Below are 13,742 nucleotides of genomic sequence, written 5' to 3' on the forward strand. Positions count from 1 at the left end.
AGAAAAGTATACAGTAACCTCTCACTTATTTACGCACATTGTGTCCACAGAAAAAATGCGTAAATATACGAGATGTACCAAATATACTTAATATAATGGCTGTTTTTGATATTGTTTCTAGTTAAAAGAAGACTGGGGACTCTCTTACTTTTAACAATTTGTTTACTTTATTTATAAATATGAAAACAAAAGATAAAACTATACATATATTTAAAAAAAATTTAATTTATACAAAATAATAATACTTGTAGAAAAAATTTACAATTATTTCTACAATATTATAATTAAGCATTTGTTTATAAATAAGAAATGGTGTGGTGTCTATATTAAAATTTGTTTCTACAACCTTTTACAAAAGTATGCATTTGGTGCTGTAATGGATTTCTTCTTTTGAACAACGATATAGTCAACGCTTTCTGTGCAAAGCAAAAATTTCAGATGAAGAACTTAAACTAAAACAAATGTCGAATGAAATAAAGTGATATGTTTACTAAAATAAAGCAATAAAGATTTGTGTAAGTGTAAGCTCTATATTTATTTAGTATCACTGCTACTTTTTGATAAGATGTTTCATTACATTTTTTTAGATATTTATTCATATATAGGGCAAAAAAGCTGTATTGTTTGATTTGTTTTAAACTCTCATTATTTCATAATACTTTCATTAGTTAAAACAGTCATATTTCTTAAAGAATTTTAATTTAATCTCTTATTGTTAACAAAGTGTCTGATAAACCGCGGTATAGCTAAATGTTTATCAATTAGTCAAGGAACATAAGTTTACAAAGTCTAAAGATTTAGAGAGGTGATTTAGCATTTAAAAACATATTTCAAATTAAAATGTAAAATAAACCTAATTTGTGGAATATTAGAAAAATTAAAATCTTTATTTTCTATAACTTTCAGAATTCTAAATTGCGTAACTAAACGAGAGTGCGTAACGTCACGAGTACGTAAAGGTACGAGAGGTTACTGTACTTTGAAAATAACCTTTTTTAATAAAAGAACCAAGTCATAATCAAGTCATAAATTATGAGTTACTTAAAATTTAATATTCTAAAAGCTATGCAATACTTTATTGAATGTATCCTTGTATCCATATTAAACTTATACATCTTTATTTCAAAACATAAATATAAAATAATTATAAAATGAAATGCACTTATAATACCTCAAACATATGTAGTTTACGGTTTTACTTATTAATTTTTTTTAACTAAAAATGTTTGGATAACTAAAGAAATGCAAAAGTAACAGGATTATGACACAAGACCATGAATAAACTATAAACATACAGTAAAAGTTTTGTTTTTAAATTTTAAAATGAAATTAAAGCGTTAATTTTGCGATTTAAATTTTTTTTTCCATGAAAAATGACCTGCATTCGTCTGTATAAACTTAGCAATCCTCAAAAATAACAAAAAATTTGAAAAAAATTTAAAATTGAAAGTTTAAAATTGTTTTGAAGCTCCTTTTATAATCAAAGAAAATTAGCGCATGACAAAATTATACGATAATTTAGTCATGTGCTAAAGAACATCATGACGTTTGTTTTGAAATTTTTCTGCTTATGGTTCTGATTTAATCCAGAGTTTCCTATAAAGTTCTCTATGATAGTTTGATAATTAAAATAAAATCGTTTTTTATTAGGTATAAGCCCTTTACTAGAAAGTTGCCCTATTACTATATTTCCTCCCAACTACTCATTGCCCCCTTATAGGCAAAGTCGCTTTAAAGAGGCAGTAATAAGCACTTAGATAGACCCTGGTTTGAACGTTAAAAAAACAGTTTCATTAAACCATTTTTCCTGAATACGTGCGTGCAATTATCTTTACAGTTGTTAAAATACCTTAATCTAAAAGTTCTACTTTGCAAAAACTAAGTTTTAATTCAACTTTCAAAACTGCAACTTATACACTTCTACGAGAAAACATATTAACTTGTGCAACCACGTACCATCTACTATTAAACCGCAAAATTGACCAAATGTGTGCGAAGTAACACAAGTTCATTGAACAATACGACAGTATATATAATATATACATATCAGTATATCTATATAATTCAACCAACGAGCAGTAAGAAAGTTTATAAAGCCACGATATTGACCGCGAGTGTGTTGCGGTAAATTTAAATTTGATCACGCGAAGTTGTTTGTGATTAAACTTTGTTTTGTGTTTAACGTTCTTTCAGTGAGATTGAAATTAACTTAATGTACTGACTTACGATTTTGTGATTTAAACTTTTGCCGGTTTCAAAATAACTATAACTTTTGATGCTGGCTACATCGCTTGATTTATTAAAGTAGTTTAACACACAAGGTTATTTACCAGACATATAACTAAACTTTTTAAAGTTACACTTTTACCGCAGTCGCAAATATAACTCACATTGTTATGATAAACTGTTCAAAAGTGCTTAATACAATGGCATAGGGGTAAATTGTATAAAACAGAAAAAAGGAATAAGTGTACTGCACACTTTATATTTCTTCTTCTGTTCTTGAGCTTTTAAATTAACTAGTGTAGTGTAGTAACTACAACAGTTTAAAAGATCTAGGCAGACATTAAAAATTAACTTAAAAAGTTCATTAAAATATGTTACTATTATTAAATTTAGCCTAGAGTAAGAAAACAAATTAATATTTTAGAATTAAGAAATATATGTAATGGGTTCAGGTAAAAAAATATATACTAAAGAACATCAAAGTAAAGTGTTTTTATGTGTAATGTGCTGATTTTTTTCTCTGCAAGCAGCGCTAGATAGTGGTGAAAACAAACTTAAACTAAATAAGTTAACAAATCGCTGAAATTGCAAAATCAACACAAAAACATTCTAGTATATTTAAAAATACTTAATTTAGCAAACATTACAATCATGAATGGTTTAATTGTAAACAAACTTAACGATAAAACTCTAAACAAAAAAATGTTAACATCTTAAGATTTATCTAAAAAACTATTAAACCGTTTTATACTTTCAATGTGTAAAATATAAACTTTGAATTTTTACTAAATATTCTAAAATCAAAGCCAATATACTGTTGTAGTTATAAAAACCATAAACAACACTGTACTCAGCAACCGAATATCAAAAAAAATTAAAACTTACTCGCGCATTATTACAATAGTTTTGAGTAATTTCTAAACAAAAGTTGTTATTGAAGAGTGTTACTTTTGAAAGGTTTTGAAAATTGAAGTGTTCTTGTTTTTAAAATTTTCTTCTTACTTATAGTTAAAGAACAAAGAACAAACTTCAAAGACTTTTTAATTATCATAAAGGAGAATGTCAACATGAGTATACGTTCTTTTTGACTTGTATCTTAAAGTTTATAGATTAAATTTCACCTAGTTTACAAACTTTTTTTATTTTGTTTTTGTTAATTTTAATTTAAGTTGCATTTCTTTCAAATTGTTATACAATTATACACTATAGAAACATTTTTTGTCTTCAAAATATGCTATTTTGACAAATCAACTAAACTTTTTAATTAAAAAGACTGAGCTTAATCTGTAAATATTACTTACTTAAAACTGTTATAAAAAATTTTAATTCAATATTTCTTTAATTAATATTTTACTTAAAACTGTGAAAAGTAGTACCTATTTAATATTTAGGTATTTAAATATGTTGTAAGTAGATTTTAAAATTTTACTTCTGTAGATTTTAATTAGAATTATCTGATCTTTTTACTAACATTTTGTTGAATTTTTAAAGTGTTTTGAAAAGAAGCTTATCGATTAAAAATGTAAAAACAATAATTTAACAATAGACTAATACTATTAAACTGTAGTCGTTTTTCTTACAAAATACTAAAAAAAAATCCATATAAGAAATCATGTGTAATTAAATTTTATACAGCTATTAGGTCTTTTTATGCATTTTAAGCTGCAATATTTCAAATAAATTATGTAACGTTTCTAAAGCTTGAAAACAACTTATCAAACAATTTCAATTTTAATATTCCGTTTTAATAAGTCTCCTTAAGGAATTTATGCACATTGTTAAAGTAATTAATTTAATTGCTTGTTAAAGCTATTGTTGCTGAGAAAATACTTGCTTTAATTGCTTTGGGTATTGGTCTTATTATTTTATTTTTATATGTTTTATTAAAAAAACTTAATAAAAATATACTTGTTAAACTTTTAAAGTTACACGGTATAACTTATATTTGAAGGAAGAAAACAGAGCTAAAGCTGTTTTCTATAACAAAGATATAAACAACTTACTTGGTTTTTACATTTGTTTTGCTTTTCTTAAAATCTTGCAGCTGTCTACTTATTAAACTTTAGTAATATACAGATGTTTTAAGTTTTATTTGATAGAAAAGTAAAAAATGGCTAAAAATCTATTTGAAAACTCAACAGTTCTGAAAAAACCAAGTTTTCAATTTAATTTGTTCAATATTTATCTTTTGTGAAACACTTTTATGTTGTGAAAATATGTAAATGTAAGTTGTAATGAATTGTTGATGAAACTTTAACAGTTTAAATTTTTTCCGTTTTGTTTTCAGTTGAGCCGCAGTACATTTGTCATGTACTAGAAATGTCACAATTCTTACATATGAATTGTTTCGTAATATAAAATTTTCATTTACAAATAAAATATACAGTAAACATACGTATTTAACTTCAGTACAAAATCTTATTATTGTTTACAAAAGAGACAACTGCTAAGAAGTAAAATTTAACGCTTGATTGCGTTCAAGTAAAACAAACTAACTGCATTTAAAAAGCGGTAAAAATTGCACAAGGTTGCAGTATTGTAACTATCTGTTCTACCAGTTTCAAAGGATCGTATTTCACTAAAGCTGTAACAGTAGAATTTAAATAGTAGTGATAGAATAAAAGTTTTTGAATTACCTTATAATTTTCGTTCGGTTAACAAAAACTGTTAGTTGTAAAGATAATAGTAGTTTACGTTATTTTAGTTTAGTTTCTAAATTTTCATTTTGTAAATTTTAAATTAAACTTAAGTATTTAATTAAAACTTTGCTTTTTACGTAAACCAATTTTCTTGTTTCAAATAATGTTGTTTAGATAAAAATCAGTTGTTAAATTTACAAAACGTCAACATAATTCTAATTAAAGGCAAATACTAAACTAAAACATTTTAAATAGTTTTAAAACTGATTTATTATCTTAAATTTTGTAAATAAGTTTCATCAATTTTAAAGTTTTTTTTTATACCTATTTTATGTTTAAATGCTAACTTTTCGTTTACATTTTTATATTGTATTTTTATTGTTACGACTAAATCATAAATAATTGTTTTCATGTTTATAAAAAAATATGTATTTCATTAAATACTCTTTAAGTTTGTTTGTTATAAATTTTTACATAAGTTATTTATATAAAAACAACATAAAGCTGTTCTAAAATATTTACTTTTTTTAAAGTAATTTCGAATTTGTATATATAAAGTGAAAATGTTCTTTTTAATTAAAATTGTTTTTAGTTAATTTTTTTTCGATATGTAAAGAGTTCGACAGTTTATTTACTTTTAAAACAATTTCTTCGAACTATTTTTGTTTTTTTGATTTCTAAATGACAATGTTTCCATAATCTACTGTTTTATAGATATAAATAGTTAATAAAATGTTTACATAAGTTTGCAGCAGAGAACATAAAAAAAAACCTTTTTAACTTGTAATGATTTTTTAATCAAAAATACTTAAATAAGTTCTTAGCATTTACTTTAAAATTATAAGTTATATAAAGTATAAAAATTTTTATAAAAATTTTGGTATAATATTTAAGTTTAAATAACTTTTCAGACAAAGGATAAAAAATAACAAGGAGATAATCAGTTAGAATTTTAATTCGGTATATCTTTGTTTTTTGTTTAATGTTTTTTGTTATTTGTTTTGTTTCTATTTTGAACATATCAAATTCAAAAATAAACAAACTTAAATTGGCTGTTAACAAAGTCCAAAATACCAATTGTATGGACATAAACATCGGTCGTTTACGTCGTTTGAAAACATAGTTTGAATTGAATTTTAATATATTTTTTTCACAAAACGATACCTATTTGTCTCTTTCGATTATTTTCATTTAAATAACTTAAGGCTGCAATTATATTTTAAATGATGTTTTAATCTTCAACACAAACACTTAAAATTAAAGTTACATATGTAATTTTAAACTTAAAACCCTAGTAGCGTGTAATTTGTTTAGTAAGAGTAGATTTGAGTAAAACAACTGTACATGGTGTTGTTACAAAAACCAAATAAAAACACTTAAGTTTTTCAATTAGTAACACAAAACCAAATCGTTTTTGAATTACTAATTGGAATTTTTTTTTTTTGAACTGCTTTAAAAAGTTTTTGTTTTAAATAATGTATTCATGTTTAATCATAAAGTTAAATGTTTTAATTACTTAAAATCGAAATATAAAAACATCAAATTAAAAATTATATGTATATGCACGACATAAAATAACAATATTAGTAGTTAAAAAATTAAATATTTTTCTTGATGTAAAATAATTTTATGAACGTGTTTATTAAGATAAAATATTGCATTATCTCAATTTTTGTGAAAATTAAAACAAAAACTACACGGTATGTAAACAACATAGTATAAACTAATTAACAACCTGACAAATGTTAATAATTTGTGGAGACTAATATATGTCTAGCCCTAGTTGTTTATTGCCTAAAATAATTTAAATAACTGTGTAAGTATTAAAGGAGTAAACCTAAAGTTTTAAAAAAAATATTAACAATTATTGTATATTTACTATTTGTATTTCGTTAAATAGAATACAAGTCAGTCTGTAAAAGTATTTAGAAAAAGTTAGCCATTTGTAAAGAAATTTTAATTTAATGTTAATTCAGAAATAACAGTCATGATTCTTCTTTTGTATGTGTTACTGCTTTTTAATTATACCGTTGTGTTTCTTTTTAGTATAGCAAGTTGTTTACAGGTAAAATAAGTTAAACACAAAGATTTTAGTATTAAATTAGTTATGACAAGTTTAGATCAATTACTATTAAATTACAATCAATTACTATTTAGACTGTTATACTTATAAACAACAAAAACTACTTAATATATTGGACTGTATATTGTATATTGTAAAACTTTTTAGTTTCAAATGGCAAGTTAATTATTACAGTTTTTTGTTTAAAATGACTGGTTATTTAGTTTTGTTGAATTAAATTTATTATTATTTTTATTATTTACAAGTACTGCTATTTTATTTCTATAATTTTTTTTTTTTTCAGGTATTAATTCTTAAGGTAAATGTGACAAATGAAATATGCTCATTAAGCAATATTTTACAATGTTGTTTCAATCATACATCATAACAGCTGTTATTATTCTGACCGTTAATTCATCGTTCATTACTGAAGAGCTGCCATTAACCAATACAGATGCAATAAGTAATTTAAATTTTTATTAGATTTTACAGTTAGAGTTTGTCACAGCAGTAATGATTATATAACAATTTTTTAACCAAAACAAAACTTAGTTAATTAAACTGTTTTTGAAATTTTTAAGTAAACCTTGGTAAATCTTCTAATTTTTTAATGATGATTCTACATTAATTCTTTTAATTTTTTACAAAAACAAAAGTGTACTTTTTCCAAATTCTTTTTTTAGATTTACCGACATAATGTTAAGCCTAGTAAATTTAAATGTAAATACTATTTTACAAAATGTACAAATAAAACAAAGATGTTACAAAAGGGTTGTTTTTGTATAACAAAATTTATAAAAAAGTTTTCTTATTTTGAAGTTAAGTTTTTTACAAAATATTTAAAAATCTAAATTTTGAAAACAGCGTGTATATAAAAAAGGCATAGAAAAGTATGTAAGTAATAATTAGAACTTCATTTAAAAGAGATTATTTAGCACCTGGATAGCACGTGCAATATTCAGAATAACATATAACAACTTATTCGTAAGTATTCAAGCGTTACTTTGTGTACAATTTTGAAGCAGGTGTTTGTTTGTTAAATAAGCTAGACTATTTTTTAGTAATTACTATAGTGGCATATAACATAACACACTATTCTGAGAACTGTATTATCAAAACGAAAGTTAAGTCAACTAACAAAAAAAACCTTCAACCTAAAACAATTTTTAAATGATAAAATTAAGCTTTTAATAACTCTATAAATTTGTTTTTAATATAAATATGTGTTTTAATTCTTTAAAATACATACTAACAGCTTCTGAGAGATACTCTGTTTTCATTGGTTCAAACTCAAGTGAACCCTCAATTCATCAGCTGTTTGATTTGCATGGATTGATAGAAATAAATAACTACTTATTTGTACATGCAAGGTAAACACTATAGATTTGTAAATGTAAAATATGCAATAAAAAATAATAGTTTTTTAACTTTAAACTAACTTTTTTAGTTTATAATTTTTTGTAACTATAGTTTATAAAATCATGCTGGATGAAAAAAGCTTAAAAACTATTTTTAGTGTTAATTAATTGAATGTAGAACTAAATACAAATTGTTTTTTTCTGTTTCTAACTGAAATAAGTTTTATAGAAACGGAATATTTAAGATAGACATACCGAAATCAGTTATTGGAAAAAGTAGCAATAAAAAATTATATTATACACAAGTAAGTTAAAGTATAAGGTTTTATATAGTATTACAAATATATTCTAAACAGTAAAAAGAATTAATAGTCAAACTTAACAGGCAATTAAGCATGTATAAAGCTATTTTAAGTTAACCTTTAAGTATCTTTATTATGTTTAATAATCTGATTGCTATAAAACGAGTATTGTTTAGTTCATAAAAATTATTTAGTTGTTGTAAACAATACTAATAATGCTAGGTAAGAAATTAAACACCATGCTATAATAACTTGGTTACCTACTTAGCATGCGTTGTGTGAAAACTACTTATTTATTTCTCAGAAACTTAAGCTTAGTACTGATCAACAATCATTCAACGATTGCATTGAAAAACACAAAAGTTCAATAGAAGAAGGCAGCATGAGAGAAAGTGATTGCCTCAATCACGTGACTACTATGGCCCAATTAAATCATGAGAATGATAACAAACCGACCAATAAGATGATAGCATGTTCCTCGCACGCCGCTAAACCGAAAATACTGTCTTTTGAGGTTTAATTTTTGTTCTTTTGTTACAAATAACTTAAAAGTTTAATTTTAACCTAATTTAAAAACATCTATAAAAAAAATTACTTATATCTTTAAACATGTTATGTATAAAAGTATTTTCAATAACAACTTTTTTAAACTACTTTTGTGGTTTTTTGATTAATGATTGAAAAATAGGATAATTATTAATTTTAACTTTTTTGTGTTTATATCAGTAACAAATAGAAATTTACACAGTTAAGTGAAAACGGTCTTCTAAAACAACTACATGAAAAATCGCTGAATAAATACAATGACAGAAATTACAAGCTTTGTTCTGCTTTTCCCAGTGATAAAATGGTATCTTTATCATCATGTATGTTTTTATTTTGTTTATTTTTATTATAATTTTCATATTATTTCTAACTGTAAAGATATTTATTATTTAGACGGTGCAATCTATAATGGATTTACGTACAAGCACAAAAGATCTCAAATGATAAAAATTAATACTAACGACCCTGAAAGAAACTTGAAAACTTATGCAAAAGACACAACAAAAGACCACACAAGAAGTAATTATAATTACTTTATTGAAAATTCAACTTTTGCTCTCACTTTTCTATTTTTATCACTATAAATGTAGTTGTAGCTAAAAACAGTTGAGATGATTTTTGATACTAAACTTATAAAGTAACATTTAAATTCTTAAACTATCTATTTTAAAACATTAAACAACTTTTTTTAAACCAGATCGAGCGAAGTTCATACGAATAGTTGAAGGAACAAAAGAAAGCGGAAAAATATTTACATTCTTCAATGAACCAGCTGTAGAATCTAGAGACAACGTAAGTTAAATTGTTGCTATAAATTAAATTATTTTGTTTTAAAAATTAGAAAAAAAGTACTAAATTTTCTAGTGATTAAAAATATAAGTTTCCGAATGTATATGTTTTCTTAATCATGAAACTTAGTGTTTGAACTTTATAGTTTTTTTTTGTGAAATTAATAGTGAAGCATTAGTGTTGAAATTGAAACAATCGTAAAATCCTTATTTTAGTATATTTATGAAGGGTTACATATAAACGTTTTTTGTATAATTTATATTGTTATAGAATTTACCTATACTTAATTATTAATTTTTTAAATTGCAATAGCTTTATAACAATTAATAAGACATTTCTTATTAGTTTACGTTAGTAATATATAAATGTGTTTATTTATAGAAATACATGGCCACAGTTTCACAAGTATGTAAGAATGATGTCTACAAAGATGTTGGTGGTAAGAATCATTTCCAATTTGTATTCAGCTCTTTTGTGAAAGTTAGACTGAGTTGTTCAGTTCAGTCAAAATCTTCTTTGTACCTCGAGGAATTAGTTTCAGTGTCTGATGTTTTTACATTGGAAACATCAGTTAAAGGAAAAATAAATGTTGTGTTTGCTGTAATGAAAATTTCTAGGTAAGTACTTTTTGTAGAACTTCAGCTAAAAAAACTATATTTTGGGTATTGTTTCTAAAAGGTCAAGATTTTAATACATTTTTTTTCTTTTACTGTTACTGCCTAACCTTGAAATTAAGTGTTGATTTTTAAACTTTATTATCTTACTTTACAGTGCCTTCATTAACGCATCAGCAGTATGTATATTTAAACTAGATGGTATAAATAATGCACTTGAAAGTCCATTGATGGAAGAAGTTGATGGATTTGTTTATCCAATTAAAAATAACCCATATCCTAAAATATCGAGGTTAGTGGCATAGTCTGAAGTTTTTATAAAAATGTTCATTTTAACACCCTATTGGTTTAGTTATAATAAATTAATGCTGCAATAATCGTATTCTAAAATAGTTAATAGTTTGTGTAAATACTTTTATCAGTAGTTAAAAAATTAGATGTGACTTCAATACATCTGAAAGTGGTTACCGAAGTATGAATGCAAAATCTGAAAATTTTATAAAAACTCATTTTATAGCTAGAGATAGAGTCCAATCTTGGAATTTTCTGAAATCTGAACCAGCTATGATATCACAAAAGTTAGTTTAATACTACAAATACTAACACTACTAGAATACATGTAGATTACTAAAAGTAGTTATTTATTTCATGTAAATAAAAGTATTAACTGTAGTGTAAACATTCAAGATTATTGATTTAAAACAAACTTATGCTTAAATTAATTCTCTAGGTCGTCCAAAAACTAATTTTTATACATCTAAAGTTAGTTAAACTTTGTGACAGATTATAAACAAGAAACACTTTTATTATGACGTAAATAAAACACCTTTTTTAAACGAAATCTGTCGGATATTACATTTCATGCATAAAACTTTAATTATGTTATAAAATATATGTTAAAGACCGGATATTAAAGAAATTTTTTGTTGTATTTTATGATCAGGAGATAAAAAGTTATTTTCATTGATAAAATCCTGAGGTCATAATATTCTAATGTTTAAGATTAAGTTTTTTGTAGGTGATATTTTATTTTTTAAACTAAGTTAAACTTTTCATATCGAAAAAATAATGGTTTAATTAGGATATTTTTAGATTTACCGTGTTTAGATAAATTTGCAGCCTTACTAATAAAGCTTTCCTTAGAATGAAACTGTTTTTTACTTTATCTAATCTTCTAAGTTAACCTATTCTTAAAAACTTACAACTTTTGTTAAATTAGAGTAACTTAGCTTTTATAGTTGAAGTTATATCGAAATATAATAAGCAACTGTATTCTAACTTAATTTGATTATAATTATTTGACAGATTAGTTTTAATATTCGTATCTTGTTACGAAATTCTCTGAAAAGTTTTAAACGTTAGTTATCATGACTTCGTTCTGCTGCAATTCTATTGCAGCACATGAGATTTAAAACTTGTTTCGTAACTAAAGTTTCAGTTTTGATTACAATCAAGAATATTTCAACTTAAACATAAAACATATAAAAGTAAACTCTTAAAACGTATAAAGGTTTTATAAGTGAAGCTTTAGTTTAATTTTCAATAAACTTTAATCAGCTTAAAACGTAAAAGTATTTATCATGTTAATTTCATCATAATACATGTAATTTTCAAGTTTAAACACAAATCGCGTGTTAATTTATCTGATTTGACTTCAGTTGTCACATATAATTATGCTTAATATTCACAAATGTGCTTCGTTAAATCTAGTTATTAAAATAAATTACATGTGTACTGTTAGTTGAAAAAAAAAACGGAAACTAGAATTTTAATAAAAATAATTTAATATAATGTTTTAACTTAATACTATATTTTGCTTAATTGGTATAAAATATCTCAAACTTTTGACATTTATGAATGTTTTTACTTTTTAATAAGTTTTCAATTAATCTTTTATAAAAAGAGACCTATCGTTTTGTTTTTGTTGTAAATGAACTTATTTTATAGAATAACTTTTCGTTAATAACTTAGTTTAAATAAATGTTTCTAGAGTTCATTATAATAAGCGCTCCCTTTGACAAAAAATTAAAACAGAAGACCGTTTATTATATTTTGTCTCTTTTTTTTAGTTTTTCGCACCCCTTACTAGTTATTGCTCCCTGAGATAGCCCACTTTGTGAAATATAGTCCTAAATATACTGAAACAGCGAGCTAAACAGTAAAATCTTTATGACTGTGAAATTCAAAAGTTTCCCTTTTAATAGAAACCTGATATAAACCAAACTTTTTTTGAAGGTTTGTGTCGTGAACCATTAAGCTTTTATGCAAACATCTTAAAATATGCAGAGTTTAAAAAAAATATTTAACAATATCCTATACTCCTTTTCATCCGTATTTATTCACTTAAAATTAAAGGTTTTAAATCTACACGTGAGCTGAACCTTTTAATTATATAAGTAATTATCTTTATCTGATTTGTGTTGAAAGTCACTTGACTTGTTTTGTTTATTTAATTGTGGCTTCTACAACATTATAAACAGTGATTAATCTTTTAAATTCATGTGACTATACTGTTATATAAAATTAAAAAAAAAATAGTACAGTCTTACTTTACTGTTTGTATTTTACAATAGTAAAAAGTAAACTATTAAAGAAAAGTTTATAATTTTCTAACTAAAATTTTACTATGGCTTTGAATACATGTTAGAACAGCTGTAGTATTCGTTTCCTAGAACATAAAATAAAAATGAAAATTTTAGCTAAACTTTTAATAAAAATTTTAATACGTAGCGAAAGTAGTTATAAACTATATTTGTAATTTTTTAAGCAAAAACGTTATTTGAAATACTTTACGAATCTATAATTTAGTTATCATTAAAGCTATTATCGCTCATATCTAAAGCTATTATATATTTTTAACTTATGTAGTAGTTTTAAACTACTTTAATTTTTAATCAGTTAACTTAGCTTTAACTTGTGTGATAGTGTTTTATAATCTTATAATTTAGTTTTAATGTTTCTTTTTAACTAAAGTACTGTTTTCATATAAATTGGCTTAACTGTTCTTTTTTAAATCAAAAACGCTATTTATTGAACAGTTTGAAAAAATATTTGGTTCTTGTTGAGTTATAAGTTTCAGAGCTCTTTAAAAAAAACATTACAAATGATCGTGACTAGGTTTTGCTGCAATGATTGCAGCAGCTCACAAAATTTAAGTTTATTTCGTAACTGAAGTTTCACTTTTGTTAACATATATATATGTACTA

General features: G+C 23.9%; 1 protein-coding gene across 1 annotated transcript; it reads left to right on the forward strand.

The window, feature by feature from the left end:
• The first annotated feature begins 7,101 nt into the window (after positions 1-7,101).
• LOC145833079 (semaphorin-1A-like) lies at positions 7,102-11,282 on the forward strand. The gene is made up of 11 exons (XM_082940278.1): positions 7,102-7,108; positions 8,183-8,297; positions 8,515-8,590; positions 8,892-9,101; positions 9,336-9,453; positions 9,527-9,652; positions 9,831-9,925; positions 10,304-10,539; positions 10,694-10,828; positions 10,974-11,114; positions 11,267-11,282. The coding sequence occupies exons 1-11, from the start codon at positions 7,102-7,104 to the stop codon at positions 11,280-11,282; spliced, it is 1,275 nt and encodes a 424-aa protein (XP_082796404.1).
• Positions 11,283-13,742: the final 2,460 nt, after the last annotated feature.

The sequence above is a fragment of the Thalia democratica genome, chromosome 4 (genome assembly GCF_965202585.1).
Source record: "Thalia democratica chromosome 4, ktThaDemo2.hap1.1, whole genome shotgun sequence".
Taxonomy (NCBI): Eukaryota; Metazoa; Chordata; class Thaliacea; order Salpida; family Salpidae; genus Thalia; species Thalia democratica.

Bases quoted from the DNA above. Each gene is read 5' to 3' on its own strand.
- LOC145833079 (XM_082940278.1), top strand. The intron at 8,298-8,514 runs GTAAACACTATA...TAAGTTTTATAG, and splicing joins TACTTATTTGTACATGCAAG to AAACGGAATATTTAAGATAG. The intron at 9,653-9,830 runs GTAATTATAATT...TTTTTAAACCAG, and splicing joins AACAAAAGACCACACAAGAA to ATCGAGCGAAGTTCATACGA.